Consider the following 20,157-nt stretch of genomic DNA (forward strand, 5'->3'; position numbering starts at 1 on the left):
TTTGTCACCACTCTATAACCTTATCTGGAGGTACTGGGGAAATCTTATTGTTACTCATGTACTGACTATAGTTGGTATTTCAGGAAATCACAATCAAGTTACCAAGCTAAAGCCAGAAATGTAGGTCAGGGTCAGAAGGAATAGTGCCACTGCCTGGAGTAGAGCAGGATCAGAAAGGCAGATCAGAGAGTGCTGACAGGCTTTAAGTATTCAGCTGTATCTTGTGGTTTTCATCTGACCCTATTTCCTATTAATGTGTATGTATTCAATCTGCTTTCTTCCTATAGATTATAATAGATACAGCATAGTGTCTGCCATAATCTCTGCCCACTTTCTGAGCAAAACTTGCCTAGCCGTAGCCCTTAATAAACAGTCCTCAGCAGCTGTATTTGGAACTGTGTGACTCCTGCTCACCATTAAGGGCAGCCATTCTGTAGGCTGGAGGTCTTGCCAAAAAGGGGTATCACCCAACAAGAATAAGCTATGGCAATTAGATTTTTAGCCTTGGAAAATACAGGGAGAACTACATTATAAGAGAGTAGATGCAGAAAGGATGTACAGAAACCTATTTCAAGACAAAGGGCTGTGAGCAAGTTAATGAGGAAGTGGAAAATATGAGTAATCAGAAACTAGGGGAGAAACAAAGAGAAGCTGATGTACTCCAGAGGAAAAGATGCATGGACTCAGCCGCCTTGTGTCCAGGCTAGTTAACTGAACCATCCTGTTTTCTCCCGCCTGTCGGCTTAGTCTTCATTACTGCCACATGTATCCTTAAATAATTGTCCCTATTTTATTTTTTGAGGTGGAGTTTCACTCTGTCGCCCAGGCGGGGAGTGCAGTGGTGCCACCGCACCTACGATTCTCCTGCCTCAGTCTTCCAAGTAGCTGGGACTAAGGTATGTGCTACCACACCCAGGTATTTTTTGTATTTTTAGTAGAGACAGGGTTTCACCATGTTGGCCAGCCTGGTCTTGAACTCCTGACCTCAGGTGATCCTCCCACTTTGACTTCCCAAAGTGCTAGGATTAGAGATGTGAGCCACCACACCTGCCCAATTGTCCCTTATTTGATCTAAAGTGTAACTTTCATTTTTTAAAAAGGGGAAGTTGAATTATATAATCACTAAAAAACTCTCATCCTATTAATCTTGAGTAGCATTATCTGCATGTATAATAAAATGAGATCAGAAGTTCTCATATTTGACTGATTATTATACTCATCTCAGGAGTTAAAAAAATGAAGATTCTGGGGACTCACTGAATCAAAATATCACAGGGAAAATCTTTCTGGTTTTGAGTCTCCATGTTTAGCAGATATAAATCAAGTTTCTCCTGAGAAATGAAAGCATGACTGAGAAATCATTTGAAGTAAAACTGAATATTTAATGTTACTCCTATTTTAATTCTCTTGCCTTTTAATCTTGATTCTTATTATTTGTTAAAATATATAGTTTTCAATATTTCCTAATTTATTTTCTCTATTTTTAAAAATTGGCACATAATAACTGTACATATTTATGGTATTTTACCTGCTTTTAATCTGAATTTTTCTTATTTCTTTTTCTTTAATTTCTGTGTACATACATATTTAGCTAACAATGCATTTTAGTTTATGTTAATTGATTTCACACTTTATGAGGAATTAGAGCAAAATATACTATCATCTATAAGATAGGTAATACACACATTCAGAAAATGGATTAATGCAAATCCTTCAAGGCCTTTTCATAAAACATATTTGTGGAATCTATTCACTTCATAAATGTGAAAGGAAAAAATTAAGTAAAAGACATTTAGTAAGAATTGGGAATATTAAAATTATGAGTTTTAAAAATTGTACTTACAAAGAGTGTTGGTTTAGGTGTAAATATATTGTCTTCATGCTCTTTAGGTACATTCAAAGTCTTTGATTTCTGATTTTCTGTCACATTTTTTGATACTGTTTTAGTGAGAAGTAAGCTGTTCTCAGAATGTTTACTATGCATCTTAACGAGAATCTGTTTCATTGCTGCCAATTCCTGTTGATATATGAAAACAGAAGAAAGTAGCAAGTGTGATTCCTAGCAAGCAGACTAATAATAGTATCAAAATACTTTTAAGTAGAAGAAATAATTATACTACACACATAAATTGTGAAAATAAAACAGTAATTACAATCATGCACATGAATCTTATAATAATTAATACTCATTTAATATGATAACTGACAATTACAACATTCTATAGTCTAGTGGTTTCCATGTTTTTCTGCACATTGGAATCACCTGTGGAGCTTCAAATATTGCCAGTGATGACTGTGTCCCAACCCTAGAGACTGTGAGATAACTGCTGCGGAGTGTGGCCTGGGCTTTGGAACTTTTTTTTTTTTTTCTTTTTTAAGATAGGATCTCACTGTCACCTAGGCTGGACTGCAGTGGCATGGTCTCGGCTCACTGCAGCCTCTACCTCCTGGGCTCAAGCCATCCTCCTGCCTCAGTGCCTGAGTAGCTGGGACTACAGGCACACGCCACCACGCCCGGCTAATTTTTTTGTATTTTGGAATTTTTGAAGATCTCAAGTGATTCTAATAGACAAATTTGGGAACCACTGCCATAGTTACCTTCCACTGTAGATGTTCTATATATATTCACTAAGTAGATCATTTAAGCATTTAACTTGTTCTCTTCTTTCTTTTAAACTGTCCCATTTCCTTTGAAGTCTTATATAAAGATGGTAGAGAAAAAGAATCCAATCTTGACTACTAGTCAGCAGTTGAACACTAAGTTTAATACAGATTCAGGATTTCTTTAGCTGTATTATCCCTTATCCTTTTACAAATGATAAGTGGGGTTGGTTGCAGCTGCCCTTTGAACTAAGCATTAGTTGTGATGAACTTTCTGAAGAGATCAAAATTTTCACCCGTTCTTTCTCCCAAGTGTATCTGTCTTTCATATCCATAGACAAATCTTTAGTACATAACACTAGTTACTGGGTATTTATGATTAATTACTAAATTGATACATCATATACAAGTAAATGGAGAGATGGCAGGCTAAACTCTCCTTTATCTTTATTTATCAGAACAGAACGGTGGTAGGCTATGTAACAGGTAATTTTTTCCTCTTATCTTATTGTATCTTCATGTCAAAACACAAAAGTTACGGTGATAGAACCATGTTTTGCTCTCTTCTACTAATCTGTTTATAGATACCAGCTCTGTGTTGGAGCTGTGTTGGAGCAAGTTCCTACAGGCTTTTCTCCTCTGGCTGTCATTAGTTCTATTTAGAACCATCTAACTTGAGTGGGTATTTTAAAGCAGTGTTGCTGAGTTTAAGCCATATAACCTTAATAGATTTTAGGGCCACGACAGGTGCCAGAATCCTTTCTCCCTTCTGTAGTAGTGGGCCTGGCTTGGCCAATGTACAGGAGAATGCCTATACCTGCAGACATTGCCAATCTGATATATGATTATTTGGGCCATTTGGGGGCTCTTTTTGCTTTCTGGATTATGTTGTTTCATTTATATGCTCCTCTACGGTGAAGTATATAATTATTGATTTGATGTCAAATGGGTATGGTGTTATGGTAGATTTCAGGTCCTATTCTACTTACCAAGATAAGTAGAAGGGAAAACCTATGAAAAGAAAAACTTTCTACCTGAAAGAACATCTCTTGATTAGCCATAACTTTTGTATCTGTGGCATGAAGATAAAATAACAGCAAAAATCCCCTCCAAAACAATCTAGCAGTATTCTACAGATAAATAAGGTAAAGGGGAGTTTAGTCTCTCATACTTGTTGGGGGAGGCAGGGAGGAAGGGCCAGGAGAGGAGGGAGCAAAGGAAGGAATCCAGAGTGTGATAAGCAGAGGGTTTTGGCCCCCAAGTGTCCTAGAGGAGGCCATAATTCTGTTTCTCTTTGGCTTCCCTCTGTTGTTGGTATAGAAGCAGTTACAGGAAGCATATCATCCCTGATGTTGGTTAGGAGATTAGAAGGGAAATTCACATCTTTGCTTTACCTAAGATCACCCTGGTTTGGGGTGTTGTCACAGTACCACCTTTGTTAAAGTTACTATACAAAAAATATTAGCAGTTTCTGAAATCCAGGCAAAGAACACTTTAAAAGCAGTAAAATTCTGTAAAATTCTTATTAGGATAATACAGCTACAGTGGGTACCAAAATAACATTTAGAACACATTTTCAATTTTATTATGTTTGGCTTACATAATGATCCAATTTATATCTATGGTAAATTTGAACAAAGAAAATCCCACTTTAATTTCTTTTTTTTAGAGACAGGGTCTTCCTCTGATGTCCATGCTAGAGTGCTATGGTGTGATTACAGTTCATTCAAGCTATCCTACTGCTTCAGCCTCCTGAGTAGCTAGGACTACAGGTGCATGCCCCCACACCCAGCTAATTTTTAAATTTTTGGTAGACATGAGGTCTTACTATGTTGTTCAGGCTGGTCTCTCACTCCTGGCCTCAAGTGATTCTCCAGCCTTGGCCTCCCAAAGTGCTGGGATTATAGACATGAGCCACTGCACCTGGCCAAGCACATGTAGTGGTACTATTTTAGTATGAAGCTATTAGCAAATGACACATCTATTCTTGACACTATTATTGGTTAAACTTAGGCTGCCTAATCTAATTCAATGAGCTTTAGTTTTATAATTGATAAAATGTAAGCTTCTGTTACCTTTTAGGATTTTTGCCAGTCTAGTAAGTATTTGGGTATGTTTATTTTGCATTCCTTCTACAGTAAAGTTAAGCAGTTTTTTGTTTTTTTTTTTCTTCCAGTTGATCACCTTGGCCCATTTTTCTACTGAGTGGTCATTTTCTTATACATTTCAAGGAGCTCTTTATATGTTAGGGAAATTAGCCCTTTGTCTTTAGTATCAGTGTCAATTTTTCCAGTTTATCTCTTATTTGACTTTGTTTATGACTCCCTTCCCCTTGTTTTTGTTATGAAGAACATTTGATTGTGATGTAGCAGAATATGTCAATCTTTTCTTCTATGGTCCTCTCCACGTTTTCTTCCTATGTTTTCTTAAGTTACTTTTATGGTTTTTCTTTTCTTTTCTTTTTTTGAGATGGAGTCTCACTCTGTCACCCAGGCTGGAATGCAGTGGCAAGATCTCAGCTCACTGCAAGCTCCGCTTCCCGGGTTCAAGCAACTCTCTGCCTCAGCCTCCAGAGTAGCTGGGATTACAAGCGCCTACCACCCTGCCCACTGATTTTTGTCTTTTTAATAGAGATGGGGTTTCACCATCTTGGCCAGGCTGGTCTTGAACGCCTGACCTTATGATCCACCCACCTCAGCCTCCCGAAGTGCTGGGATTACAGGCATGAGCCACTGCACCCGACCTCTTTTCTTTCTCAAACATATAGATCTTTGATCTGTTTCAAGTTTATCCTGGCTTATGGTGAAACATATGAATCCAACAACTGTCCCCTCAAGATGGCTCTCCTATAAGAACATCAGGTACTGAATGCCAAATAATGTACTAAACTGCCATAAGTATATTATTTATTTATGGACTTTAAAACTCTGTTTCCACAGTCTGTCTATTTATGCACCCATGCCACACTGTTTTAGTGTTTTACTCTTTAATGACTGAGTTATTTTTCTGGCTGTATTACTGGAGACAGGCGTGGGATCATGCTAAAGGGAAAAATTAGAAAGAACTTTTTTTTTTTTTTTTATGGAGTCTCGTTCTGTCGCCCAGGTTGGAGTGCAGTGGTGTGATCTCGGCTCACTGCAACCTCTGCCTCCCGGGTTTAAGCAATTCTCTGCTTCAGTCTCCCGAGTAGCTGGGATTACAGGTGCCCACCACCACGCCTGGCTAATTTTTTGTATTTTTAGTAGAGATGGGGTTTCACCATCTTGGCCAGGCTGGTCTTGAACTCCTGACTTCATGATCCACCCGCCTTGGCCTCCCAAAATGCTGGGATTATAGGCGTGAGCCACCGCACCTGGCCGCAAGAACTTCTTTATTATATTAAGTGTTCATAGCCATGAAAGTACTTGAATATGTCTTGCACTGACCTTTTTTGAGGTAAATTGTCCTATCCTAATTGATGTTACTATTACAATGAAATGATCATTATTCATGAGATCCCAATTCACAAACTGATAAAGGAAACAGGAAATAAACCAACATAATGAGCAATAATTAGAAAACATTTTTGTTACTATGAAGAGAAATCCTTTGGTAAGATGAAATCAGTTTGAAGCCCTCTGCTTTGCTTCTAACTTGGTTTGGTTCTTATCCTGTGTCTGGCTTCTGGGGATTGCCTTCATCTCCTATTTCAGATTCCGCTCTCACTGTTTGCATTTGAGTTTGGCGTCTCATTCCCCTACCTTTTCATTCTACTTTCCTCTTCTATAACTATCATTTTTCTGATTGGTCTGTGGGTTTATTTGTAGCATCGTCTCATTATTTGTAAATATTGCTTACTGCAGAGAATGTGACTACAGAAAAGGAAACTGTGATGCTCAAAGCAGAATGTTTTAAGTACTAAGTTCGACTGGATTCTTTTTCTTATACTTTACTGCTCACAAGTCATGCCATTGATTTAGGTTCCTATTTGTACTTCAACTTTCTAACAAATATTTTTTTCTCTTCTTTTCAGAGTTTCTGCCCTTTTGTTTTCTCATTGATAGAAACAATGTATGCCTTTTTCCTTATTACCTAATATTATCTAGCCTCTTAATCGTGTTATTTGCTGAGATCAATTCTGTACTGACTGCTTTTAAGACTGAAATTTCTTTTTATTGTACACTTTGGCAAGTTCCATTATTTCTTGCACTTCCCTCTCTTTCTCTCCCTTCCCCGCCTCCGGTTTTACCTCCCTTTCTTTTTGTTGAGACAGGGTCTTGCTCTGTTGCTCAGGCTGTAGTGCGGTGGTGCAAATATGGCTCACTGCAGTGCCTTCACTCCAGGGCTCAAGGGATCCTACTGCTTCAGCCTTCTGAGCCGCTGGCACCACAGGCACCTGCCACTGTCCCCAGCTAACTTTTTAACTTTCTGTAGAGACTTTGTTACCCAGGCTAGTCTTGAACTCCTTCCTCCCTCATTCTGTTTGTTATTTGATGGTATACAATTTATTAATGTTCTGAGAGGGCGCTGGTGCTGTAAAAGAAGTGTTGTACTTTCATGATATTACTGCTCTGTCTTCTAAAATCAAATTTCTGAAAACTCTGATGCCATACTGATTCTTCATTTCCTTGTAGATAATTTCTTTCTTGCGAGAATCTTCTATGTTCTTTGGCTTTCCATCTTTTTACCTTTTTCTAAGTTTTTGGAGGGTTTCTTAACTTTTCCTATATCCCTCTATTGGCATTTTTACTTATACTTTATTTCATGATTTTTATTTTCACGATTTTTCAAAATATCACCAACTTTTTAAATTTTTATTTTTTGGAAACAGGTTTTGCTCTGTCGCCCAGGCTGGAGTGCAGTGGCACAATCTTGGCTCACAGCAACCTCCGCCTCCTGGGCTCAAGTGATCCTCCCACTTTAGCCTCCTGAGTAGCTGGGACTACAGGCATGCACCAACCATGACTGGCTAATTATTTTTGTATTTTTTTTTTTTGTAGAAACGGGGTTTCGCCATGTTGCCCAGGCTGAATTCAAGCAATCCACTTGCCTTGGCCTCTCAAAATGTGGGGATTACAGGCATGAGCCACTGTATCTGGCCCACTGATTTTTATATTACGGAAATACTACTTTTCCAAATATTTCTGAATAAATTAATTATAATAATTTGGAAGTTCTTTTCTGATCCAGAATTTGTTTTTCCCTCTGGGAAAGGGGGTCAGTTGATCTGTTTATTGCTATTTTTTTCCTTCTATGCTTTTTCTCCAGTTTCTGATAATTTTTGGTTGTGTGATCCCATTTATGAATAAAGGACCAGCTCACATGTTTTCTCTCTGCCGTATGGCTTTTTTTTTTTTTTTTTTTTTCCTGAGACAAGCTCTGGCTCTATCACCCAGGCTGGAGTGCAATGGTGCAATTTTGGCTTACTGCAACCTCTGCCTCCCAGTCTCAAGCAATCCTCCCATCTCAGCCTCCTTAGCAGTTGGAACTATAGGCATGCGCCACCATGCCTGGCTAATTTATTTTTTATTTTTGTGGAGATGGGGTTTCACCATGTTGCGTAGGCTGGTCTCAAACTTGTGATTTCAAGTCATCTGCCTGCCTTGGCCTCCCAAAGTGAGGCTATTCATCTTAATGACACTGTTGAGTACAATCTCTGTGTACATGGATGCGATAATTTGTGCAGCAGGATTTACCCAAAGGTTCTCAGGCAGAAAGTAAGTTCCCTTCTCAAAATGACAAAATGCAGTATTCTAATCTAGAGCCTTGTTTCATTCTGGCAGTTCTAGCCTATGCTTGGCAGGTGCTTCATTAATTTAGAAAGTTATTTTCAAAATATTTTAAAAATTCTGTTTTAAATTTATAGAAATATTACTTGTTCATTGTAAAATTCAAAAACTGTAAAAGTGCCTTGCCTCAATCCTCTTTTCCTTTTACCAATTGTTTAAGACATTGATTGACTGATTGAGAGAAGGTCTCGCTCTGGTGCCCAGGCTGGACTGCAGTGGTGCGATTGTAGCTCACTGCAGCCTCGAACTCCCGAGCTTAAGCTATTTTCCCATCTAGGCCTTACCAAAGCTCTGGGATTAAAAGTGTGAGCCGTTGTGCCCAGCTGAGACAGTGTTAAAAAAATTGAGATGGGGGGGCCGGACGCGGTGGCTGATGCCTGTAATCCCAGCACTTTGGGAGGCTGAGGTGGGTGGATCACGAGGTCAGGAGATCGAGACCATCCTGCCTAACATGGTGAAACCCCCTCTCTACTAAAAATACAAAAAATCAGCCGGGTGAGATGGTGGGCACCTGTAGTCCCAGCTACTCGGGAGGCTGAGGCAGGAGAATGGCGTGAACCTGGGAGGCAGAGGTTGCAGTGAGCTGAGATCGTGCCACTGCACTCCATCCTAGGTGACAGAGTGAGACTCCATCTCAAAAAAAAGAAAAAAAAATTGAGATGGGGGTCGTCGCCCAGGCTGGTCTTGAATTCCTGGGCTCAAGTGATCCACCTGCCTCAGCCTCCCAAAGTGCTGGGATTACAGGCGTGAGCCACCAAATCTGGCCAGCTGAAACATTTCAATACTATTCTATAATGTAGTCTGATAAAATCCGATATGCTTTTATACTTTCAGAATATTAACAGTACATGTTGTAATTGTAGTATATCAAATACATACTAAAATTACCATTACTATATGAATGAATGAACTATTCATTAACAAATGAAGAACTGCATCTGATTATACAATTGAAACTTGGAATAAAACTAAAACAAAACTAAATATCAAAAACTATGTTGCAGTATAATAATTACTTTTCAAAACTGAAGAGTTAAGGGCAAGAACGTTCTTGTGGAATTTCCAGATTATGATGATGATGATGACGATTGCATAAACAATCTCTATGAGAGAGATACACTGTTCTTTTGAATCCAAAAGCATGTATCTTGGATATTTAATATTAACTATTTGCATAAGTGGTAGCATATTAAAACAGCTTAGCTGTACAGCAGCTGCTTAACAGTATTGCACAGTTGATGCCAATAAATTGCTGAAAGTTGTAAACTCTGCAAAGATGTAGGCAAGGGGACACATAGATAGCATTTCTTGATGAAAATAACTTTGACAAGCATAATGCAAACTATGTGCTCCACTGGAGGTTAAATGGAAATGCTTTTATATAGGAATAAAAATGCATCGTGACTAGTAAGTCATGTAAGTCTGTGCATCTCTCTTGAAGTAACACAAGGTAAAACCAGCCTTGTTTTAAACCAAATACATATATATTTTGGATATTATATATTTATTTATTTGAGACAAGAGTCTCGCTCTGTCGCTCAGGCTGGAGTGCAGTGGCATGATCTTGGCTCACTGCAACCTACACCTCCCAGGTTCAAACGATTCTCCTGCCTCAGTCTCCTGAGTCGCTGGGATTACAGGCATGTGCCACCACGCCCGGCTAATTTTTGTGTTTTCAGTAGACATGGGGTTTCACCATGTTGGCCAGGCTGGTCTCAAACTCTTGACCTTGGGTGATCCACCCACCCTGGCCTTCCAAAGTGCTGGTATTACAGGTGTGAGCCACCGTGCCCGGCTTTAAACTTCATTTAAAAGGGTTTTTTTTTTTTTCTTTTCTTTTTTTTGAGGTAGAGTCTCGCTCTGTCACTCAGGCTGGAGTGTAGTGGCATGATCTTGGCTCACTGCAACCTCTGCCTCCTAGGTTCAAGCGATTCTCCTGCCTCAGCCTCCTGAGTAGCTGGGACTACAGGTGCACACCACCACGCCTGGCTAATTTTTGTATTTTTAGTAGAGACAGGGTTTTACCATGTTGGCCAGGCTAGTGTCGAACTCCTGGTCTCAGGTGATCCACCTGTCTCGGCCTCCCAAAGTGCTGGGATTACAGGTGTAGGCCACTGCGCCTGGCCTTTTTTTTTTTTTTGAGATGGAGTCTTGCTTGGTTGCCCAGGCTGGAATGCAGTGGTGCAATCTCTGCTCACTGCAACCTCTGTCTCCTGGGTTCAAATGATTCTCCTGCCTCAGCCTCCAGAGTAGCTGGGACTGCAGGTGTGCAGGACCACGCCCAGCTAATTTTTATATTTTTAGTGTACACGAGGTTTCACCATGTTGGCCAGGCTGATTTTGAACTCTTGACCCCAAGTGATCACCTGTATCAGCCTCCCAAAGTGCTGGGATTACAGGCATGAGCCACTGTGCTTGGCTGCGTATTTTTTTTTGAGACGGAGTCTCGCTCTGTGGCCCAGGCTGGAGTGCAATGGCATGATCTCAGCTCACTGCAAGCTCCGCCTCCCGGGTTCATGCCATTCTCCTGCCTCAGCCTCCTGAGTAGCTGGGACTACAGGCGCCCGCCACCATGCCCGGCTCATTTTTTGTATTTTTAGTAGAGACGGGGTTTCACCGTGTCTCGATCTCCTGACCTTGTAATCCGCCCGCCTCGGCCTCCCAAAGTGCTAGGATTACAGGCGTGAGTCACCGCGCCCGGCGGCTGCGTATTTTTTTAATAAAGCATTTTATGATGGAAATTTTCAATGACACAAAAATGGAGGGGACAGAATACCGAGTCCCCAGTTTCCACTGCCCAACTTCAATGATCAACATTTTGTCAATATTTTCTTTTTTAAAATAGCGTTCCTGAGATATAATTCACATACCATACGGTTAATCCATTTGAAGTGTATAATTCAATAGTTTTTAGTATATTCACGGACACATGCAACAATTACCACAATTTTAAAACATTTCCATCATCTCAAAAAAAAAAACAAAACCAAAAACAAACCAAAACCCAAGAAACTCTGATTGCTTTAACTATACGCTACTATCATGCCATGCCCCTACCACTCTAGCCCTAAGCTGTCACTAATCAATCTACTTTTTGTCCTTGTAGAATTCCTAGTTCTAGACAGTTCACATGAATGGAATCATATACTGTCTGTTTTTTTTTGTGACTGGCTTCTTTTACTTAGTATGATGTTTTTAAAGTTCATCCATGTTGTAACATCTATCCTTCCTTCCTTCTATGGCAAAATCATATTCCACTGCATGGATATACCAAATTTTGTTTACTCATCAGCTGAAGGACATTTGGGTTATTTCCACTTTTTGGTTACTATGAATAATGTTGCACTCATAAACACAGACACATTTTGAAACATTGAAAAGTTTTGTGTGTAAATTTTTGTGTGGACACGTTTTAATTTCATTTGTGTATATACCTGGGTGTAGAGCTGCTGGGTTATATGTAACTCTATGTTTAATTGTTTGAGGAACTACCAGGATTGTTTTGTCAACACTGTTTTATCTATTTCCTTACCAGATTTTCCCCCTGATATATATGTACACATACTCCAGATCTCAGATAATTTTTCTTTTCTTTTCTTTTTTTTTTGAGATGGAGACTCACTCTGTCACCCAGCCTGGAGTGCAGTGGCATGATCTCCGTTCAGTGCAACCTTCCCCTCCTGGGTTCACGCGATTCTCCTGCCTCAGCCTCCCGAGTAGCTGGGATTACAAGGGTGTGCCACCACTTCTGGTTCATTTTTTGTAATTTTAGTAGAGACAGGGTTTCACCACGTCGGTCAGGTTGGTCTTGAACGCTTGACCTCAAGCAATCTGCCCGCCTCAGCCTCCCAAAATGCTGGGATTAGAGGTGTGAACCACCGTGCCTGGCCTCAGATAATTTCACTTGTAAATACTTCAGTGGGGATTTTTAACAGATACATATTTTTTAAAATAGCAAAATATCATTATTCTATTTAACACAATTAAAAATAGTTTAAAAGAAAATATAACTTTAATTCTAAGTCATCCATTCTATACTCTAAGTGCTCAACAAGAATTTTAAACTACTATTAAAGCAAATTTAAGGTAACTTTTAAAAAAAGTTACTTTGAATGCAATACCACTATACTCCAAATAAAGGACAAAACAGATTTTGTACAGCAAATTGTAGAAGAGTATTAATGTCTGCGACTGCAAACTGCTGTTACCTACAGCCCTCCATCTCCTTAACTACTTGCTTCCACTTAATAGGGTAACATCGCCCTGGGATTGTCTCTTTGCCTCAAAAGAAGTATATACAAATTTTAGGTCTGGAGGGAGGAAGAGAGGGGACAGAAGTGAATGTTCACTGAGTATCTACAGTGTACCAGGCTTTGTGCTGAGTATCTTACATTATAATAATTTAACTCACCCTCAAATACCAAGAGGTAGATATTACTTTAATTTTGATATTACTTTAATTTTGAAGAGAAGAAACCGAGGCTTCAAAGACTCAAGAAGGGCTGGGCATGGTGGCTCACGCCTGTAATCCCAGCACTTTGGGAGGCAGAGGCGGGCAGATTGCGAGGTCAAGAGATTGAGACCATCCTGGCCAACATGGTGAAACCCCGTTTCTACTAAAAATAAAAAAATTAGCTGGGCGTGGTGGCGGGCGCCTGTAATCCCAGCTACTTGGGAGGCTGAGGCAGGAGAATCACATGAACCCGGAGGCAGAGGTCGCAGTGAGCCGAGATCGCACCACTGTGCTCCAGCCTGGCGATAGAGCAAGACTCTGCCTCAAAAAACAAACAAACAAACAAACAAACAAACTCAAGAAGGCCAGGTGTGGTGCCTCATGCCTATAATCCCAGCACTTTGGGAGGCCAAGGCAGGTGGATAGCTTGAGTCCATGAGTTTGAGACCAGCCTGGGCAACACAGCAAGACCCCTTCTCAAAAAAAAAAAAAAAAAAGGAAAAAAAAATTCTAAATAAAAATAAATAATAAAAAGAAGGCTCAAGAAATTAACCATGGTCATTTAGCTACTAAGAAGTGAAACAGCATTCAAATTACGTAAGGTCTTTCTGGGGTCAAAAGCTATCATTATACAATAATGCAGATGCCTTCTATCAAGGTCTGTGATACACAAAATTTCAGATTTGTAAGAGATCTTCAAGTTATTTAATCCAGTCTCTCTATAAAATTAAGAAATCCCCTCTGACTCTATGGCCACCTAGCCCAAGCTTTAAAAATGAAGACAAATTAGTTATTAATCTAGGTTTTCCTTACTCAACTATAAAACCAAAACACTCCCATTTCAAAAAAAAAAAAAAAAAAGAGTAGAACAACAAAACAGGATGTGTCTCCTCATAGCATCTAGCCTGCGGTTTAATTCTGGACTTTGGAGACATGTATAACAAGTCTCTTACTGCCTGTTTTACGTGCCTACTTTGAATTTCTTATCTTTCACTAAGTCTTATCTTCTCTAAACATCCCAAGTTTCATTCATCTCTCTTATGACTGAAAAGAATTCTTTCATCATCCTGTTTTCCTTACACTGAAAATTTTTGGGCCTAGAACGGAAGAAAGAAAGAAGCACTGACTAGAGCAGAGCAGGTTTATCTACTTCTTATTCTAATATATTTAAGATGACAGAAACATTTTTGGAGCTATACCCTATCTATGACTGAAGGCTTAGTGAGAACTCATGCTTTTACACAAATGATAGCAAATGAGAGACAAGTGGGCTGTTACAGCCTCCGGGACATAACTACCTACCTGAAACATTCTTTCACAATCATGGATATGATCTTAGGGGAATTCTCAACAGTGATCCAGAGAGAAGCTATTATTAACATACTGAAGTAGGTTCCTGAATTAAAATCTACTGCTATTGTTGACTTAAAACAGGAGTGTGGGAACCTTGATTCTGTTCTGATTGGTTTGCTCAGACCCTTTTGCGCATCTCATTACTGATTACCCTGGACTTCTCGCTACTTGGCCTGCTCTGCTTTCTGACATTCATGTTCTCTTGATGCCTGGCTTTATGACCAAGTGCAATTGCTTTCCCTTCTATTAACAGTAGTCATCTGGTTGCTGTCTAGTTTCGGGCCTTAACTTTTTTATTAAAAATTTTTTTTCTTTTTTGTTTTTGAGATAGGGTCTCACTCTTGCCCAGGCTGGAGTGCAGTGGTGCAAGCACAGCTCACTACACCCTTGAACTCCCAGGCTCAAGCGATCCTTCCACCTCAGCCTCCCATGAAGCTGGGACTATAGGCATGAGCTACCACATTTGGCTATTTCTTTATTAAAAAAAATTTTTTTTATAGAGACGGAGTCTGATGATGTTGACCAGGCTAGTATACAACTCCTGGGCTCCAAGCAATCCTCCTGCCTCAGCCTCCCAAAGTGCTGGGATTATAGGTGTGAGCCACTGTGCTGCACCCTGGCCTTTACTATTTCAGTATTATCTGATGGGTTTTGATTCATATTCTTGTTGATTTTCAGCATCAACTTCAGACTTTAAACCCTATCTTCCACTTAGAGCACTCATTTTCAGAGCATGACTCACTCCAGTGCCTGTACCGCCTCCATGTTGTATTCCAGCCTTCTCTTAGTGTCAGCTCCTTGATATGGGATCAGTGACTAAGTTTACAGCAAGATATTGCCAATACAGAATTATGACTATAATTATCTCACATAATTGTTAATATTGTCTCCTGGCCACGAAATATTTTCACAGATTTATTTTACAGTTTTGTAGTTTTTTTGTGTGTGTGTGTGTCTCCTTACATCTTGGAATTGTTTGGTTTGTTATAAGCTGCTACTATTCTAAGACAGTCATACAAGAACAGGGTTAGAAATGATAGCAAGAGAAGTCATTTACTTGTTCCTTACTGATAAAAAAAGGTCAGAGAAATGTACTTACAATTTAACAGAAAACATATCACAAGTTTCTAAAATGCAGTGGGAAAATACACATTTCATTGTTAAAAGAAAATCCTAAAAAATGCTAGGTTTATATGTTACATAATAGATGTGAAAATGTGATATGTTAAAAGGGTATATATGCACAGATAAAATATTTTTATGATGAGATACTAATATATTGGGTCACACAAGACTGAACTTTACTTGTAGTAAGTTTTAGGGACTTACTCCATTTTAAGGAGTCACATTTCTTTTTCTTTTCTTTTTTTTTTTTTTTTCGAGACGGAGTCTCGCTCTGTCGCCCAGGCTGGAGTGCAGTGGCCGGACCTCAGCTCACTGCAAGCTCCACCTCCCGGGTTCACGCGATTCTCCTGCCTCAGCCTCCCGAGTAGCTGGGACTACAGGCGCCCGCCACCTCACCCGGCTAGTTTTTTGTATTTTTAGTAGAGACAGGGTTTCACCGTGTTAGCCAGGATGGTCTTGATCTCCTGACCTCGTGATCCGCCCGTCTCGGCCTCCCAAAGTGCTGGGTTTACAGGCTTGAGCCACCGCGCCCGGCCTCTTTTTTTTTTTTTAAAGACAGTCTTGCTGTCACTCAAGCTGGAGGGCCGTGATGTGATTATGATTCACTGCAGCCTTAACCTCCTGGGCTCAAGCTATCTCTCTGCTTCAACTTCTCTAGTAGTTGGGAATACAGACGTGCACCACCATGCCCAGCTAAATTCTGAATTTTTTGTGAAGATGGGGTCTTTCTAGGTTGTCCAGGCTGGTCTTGAACACCTAGCCTCAAGCGTTCCTCCCACCTTGGCCTTTTTGAGTGCTGGGATTGCAAGTATGAACCACTGCATCGGGCCTGAAATCACATTTCTTATACTCGAAATCTTTTCAGAATGAATGTTTTATTTGAAGTCCTGCTACTGTTATCTAAAAGTGAGATCCTATCAGTTTATCTTTTCCATTTACCTCTTTTTAATATCTAATTATTTAAGGTTTATATTTTATTTACACCTAAGAGGTCTTAATCTGAGTACAAGTGAAGACATTTTAGAGTAAGATAGATTACAGCCCACCTGAAGGAAACAGATAAAGTTATTCTGAGGTATCAAAAGCGAAAGAGGAAAAAAACGATTATAACACCTGGTACAAGATATTCAGCTCTTAGTTTTCTGGCAATGAAGACAAAAAGGAAACACATTAAATTACAAAGTTTTCATTTTATGAAAACAAGAAAGAGGAATATAACTTCACGCCCAGAGGAAAAAATTTTCCTGGAATATAAGCTCATAAAACAAAGATATTTATAATTTAAAAGAAGATAATGAAAAGATTAAAGAAGAAATCAAAATACAAAAACCAAACCAATTTTGACATAGTTCTATTAGGTTCTATACAAGTCTATATAAACATAGTGATCCAGAGAGCACGGTCTAAAAGAAATTCAAATGTCTTTTACACAACTCAAAACTGAGGAGAATTAACATTTTACAGAATGAACAACTGTGATTCAGCTGCTGCCTCTGTGAAATGGGTGTAAGACTGAGTTGTTGTGAGGCTTAAATAAAATAAATGAATATAAAAACAAGGTAATATATCAATATTAAACAAACTTATTATTTACTGAAAATTATGTATTTTGGGTAAAAAGCCTAATTCCCTCTTGAATACTAGAAAACAAAAGGCCAATTTTCAACAGAGAAGACTAATTTAAAACTTTTCCTTTCTCTGATTCCTTAATCCCAGATACACTTATTTGAAAGCAATTTGTAACTGGTTCCTAAGTAGGGCAGTATAACATAATTCATCTGAAAGCATTTTAGAGTTTGATAGAAAAAGATTATAAAAATTCAAGATATATTCTTACTGTCAATACAATAGCTTTATCATACATGAAGTATGTGTGTAAATTCAACATTTGCAGTATTTTTTGCAACATTTTATTCCCTAAATTTCCTCAGACCTGAATTCACACATCCTCACATGGAAAAACAGCTTTCTAAAACTTTATAGTGAAAATATGACTTGTATCATACATGTGTGTTTTTGGTTTTCACTATAATAATCTTTCTTTAAAATACTTATTTATATCCAACAAATTAAAAACAATTTAACTTGAAGAGCACCACTATGATAAGAAATGTATGTATGAATCTGAGAAACAAGTATATTTTCAATTAAAGAAAAATTAATTTACCCACACAGTTTTTTTTTCTTTTTTTAGCATGCTGACTGTAAAATTTAACTACATAGGTGCGTAAGAAAAACATGTAAAAAGATACTCTTAAGAAAATTTCAGGCCGGGCGCGGTGGCTCAAGCCTGTAATCCCAGCACTTTGGGAGGCCGAGACGGGCAGATCACGAGGTCAGGAGATCGAGACCATCCTGGCTAATACGGTGAAACCCTGTCTCTACTTAAAAATACAAAAAAACTAGCCAGGCGATGAGGTGAGCGCCTGTAGTCCCAGCTACTCGGGAGGCTGAGGCAGGAGAATGGCATAAACCCGGGAGGCGGAGCTTGCAGTGAGCTGAGATCCGGCCACTGCACTCCAGCCTGGGTGGCAGAGCAAGACTCCGTCTCAAAAAAAAGAAAAAAAAAAAAAAAAAAAAAAAGAAAATTTCAAAGTAGTTAAGTATGAACCAAAAGAGTGACACACATAAAGAAAAATGCAATTTGTTGGAACTTCTTATGAAGTGGATTGCCTAAGGGGCACTTGGGATGCTGAAATGTCCCTGAAATCTTCCGAGAAATCGCAAAGAACATATGAGTTAGAATCCGGGAACATAAACATACCATAAGAGAATGATAATTATACTGTGATTTCACTTTCAAGAAACCTGGCTAACTGCAGGGTTTGTTTTCTTTTCATTATGTGACATATACTGCTGTAAGAAGAAAGTTATCCAGGATAATAAAAATTAGTCTATAACATTCAGGTAAGTATGGGGCCTTGCACATTCTAAGTACTTAAGTAAGGAGTGGTTGATTAATTCTGGTTAAATACTAACTGAAATGACTGTGGGCCCTGAGAGATGTTATTGGCAAAACCACTGCAATGCAGAGAGGGTAGAAGACCTCCCAGGTCTCAGAAACAAATTTTCCTTTTTTTCTTTGATACAGTCTCACTCTGTTGCCCAGGCTGGAGTGCAGTGGTGCAATAATGACTCACTGCAGCCTTGACTTCTGGGCTTAAAGGATCCTCCCACAACAGCCAACCAAGTAGCCAGGTCTACAGGTTTGTGCCACCATGCTAGGGGTCTTGCTATGTTGCCCAGGCTGGTCTCAAATTCCTAGACTCAAGTAATCCTCCTACCTTGGCCTCCCAAAGTGATGGGATCAGAGGCCTGAGCTACCCTGCCCAGCCAAAACAGATGTTTTATATTCTACAAATATATATTATTCTATATAAGTGGGATAACCATAGAGGTTGCTGTGCCTATAACTACCATCTCCAAGGTTTTAGGAAGTAGCTCTACTGTAGACAAACCTTTTGGATATGACTTCCTACGGCCTACTTTCAGATAGATCTCTAAAACTGTTCTTGGATACAGGAGAACTTCTGTGCTTTCTTCAGCTAAAATAGTATCAGTATCAGAGTGACACTTATTTTTTGATGACAGTTTCTAAAGCTTTCTATTTGACAGCTTTATATTATTGAAGATTGAGAAGAACCATTAGTTTAACAAACATTTGAATGAGTACTTATTATCAGCTAAATATTACGCTAAAGGCTAAGACACAAAAAGGAATTTATCAATCTAATGGGTAAGACAGATGCATAATCACACAGTAATATGAACATTAACAGAAATACTTAAAAAGTTATAGGAATGAAGTAGAAAAGGGTATATTTTTCTCTCCTGAGTTAGGGAGGGCTTCAAAGGACAGATAATTTTTCTTATTTTTAGTGTTTTTTTAGATAGGGTCTAGCTCTGTTACCTAGCCTGGACTGTAGTGGTGCGATCACCACTCAGTGAAGCCTCAACCTCTCAGGCCCAACCAATCCTCTCACCTCACCTTCCTAAGCAGCTGGGTTGTGTACCACTATGCCTGGCTAATTTTCACATTTTTTGTAGAGACAGTTTCACCATGTTGCCCAGGCTGGTCTTGAACTCTTGAGCTCAAGCGATCTGCCTGCCTTGGCCTTCCTAAGTGCTGGGTACAGGTAGGAGCCACCGTGTCCAGTCTCAAATGATAGATAAATAAATACCACTAAATCTATAAACTTACTTCTGTTTTCACATAATTATTTTTTCTACTCTTCAAAATGGAAAAGGTAACACTGGTGGTCTAAAACTGATTATCCCTTTCTTTTTTGTACTTTTAATGTCTCTATTTTGCTTCTTCCTGTCACTATTTAATTGGGTAATCTCTAGCTTTGAGAGGCAAAAGCTCTTTTTTTTTTTTTTTTTTTGAGACAGAGTCTTGCTCTGTCACTCAGGATGGAGTATAGTGGTATGATCACAGTTCACTGCAACCTCCACCTCCTGTGTTCAAGTGTTTCTCCTGCCACAGGCTCCCGAGTAGCGGAGACTACAGGCATCTGCCACCATGCCCGGTGAAATTTTTTGTTTTTAGTAGAGACGGGGTTTTACCATGTTGGCCAGGTTGGTCTCGAACTCCTGGCCTCAAGGGATCCACCCACCTCTGTCTCCCAAAAGTGTTGGGATTACAGGCGTGAGCCACCGTGCCTGGCCTAGTAAAAGCTCTTGATCTCATGCCCTTTCCTCAATTGTCCTATCTTTTCTTCTTCAAATATTCTAAGGATTGCCTATTTTTCATGGCAATCTGCTTTTTAGCTCCAGCTCCATTGAAACTGCTTTAGCATCTTTTTTTTTTTTGACAGGGCTCTGACTCTGCCACGCAGGCTGGAGTGCAGTGGTACA

The 20,157-nt window shown here is 39.4% G+C and overlaps 1 protein-coding gene across 3 annotated transcripts in view; it reads right to left on the reverse strand.

The window, feature by feature from the left end:
• PIBF1 (progesterone immunomodulatory binding factor 1) overlaps positions 1–20,157 on the reverse strand; it is a 240,944-nt gene that overhangs the window by 16,245 nt on the left and 204,542 nt on the right. For all 3 annotated transcript variants that reach the window (XR_004429040.1, XM_033177571.1, XM_033177572.1), the window contains one exon: positions 1,844–2,017. Coding sequence is in view for 2 of the 3 variants with exons in the window: in XM_033177571.1 (XP_033033462.1) it covers positions 1,844–2,017 (174 nt within the window). In the remaining variant the exon portion in view is untranslated. The remainder of the gene's footprint in view (positions 1–1,843; positions 2,018–20,157) is intronic.

The sequence above is a fragment of the Trachypithecus francoisi genome, unplaced genomic scaffold (genome assembly GCF_009764315.1).
Source record: "Trachypithecus francoisi isolate TF-2019V2 unplaced genomic scaffold, Tfra_2.0 Lachesis_group18, whole genome shotgun sequence".
Taxonomy (NCBI): Eukaryota; Metazoa; Chordata; class Mammalia; order Primates; family Cercopithecidae; genus Trachypithecus; species Trachypithecus francoisi.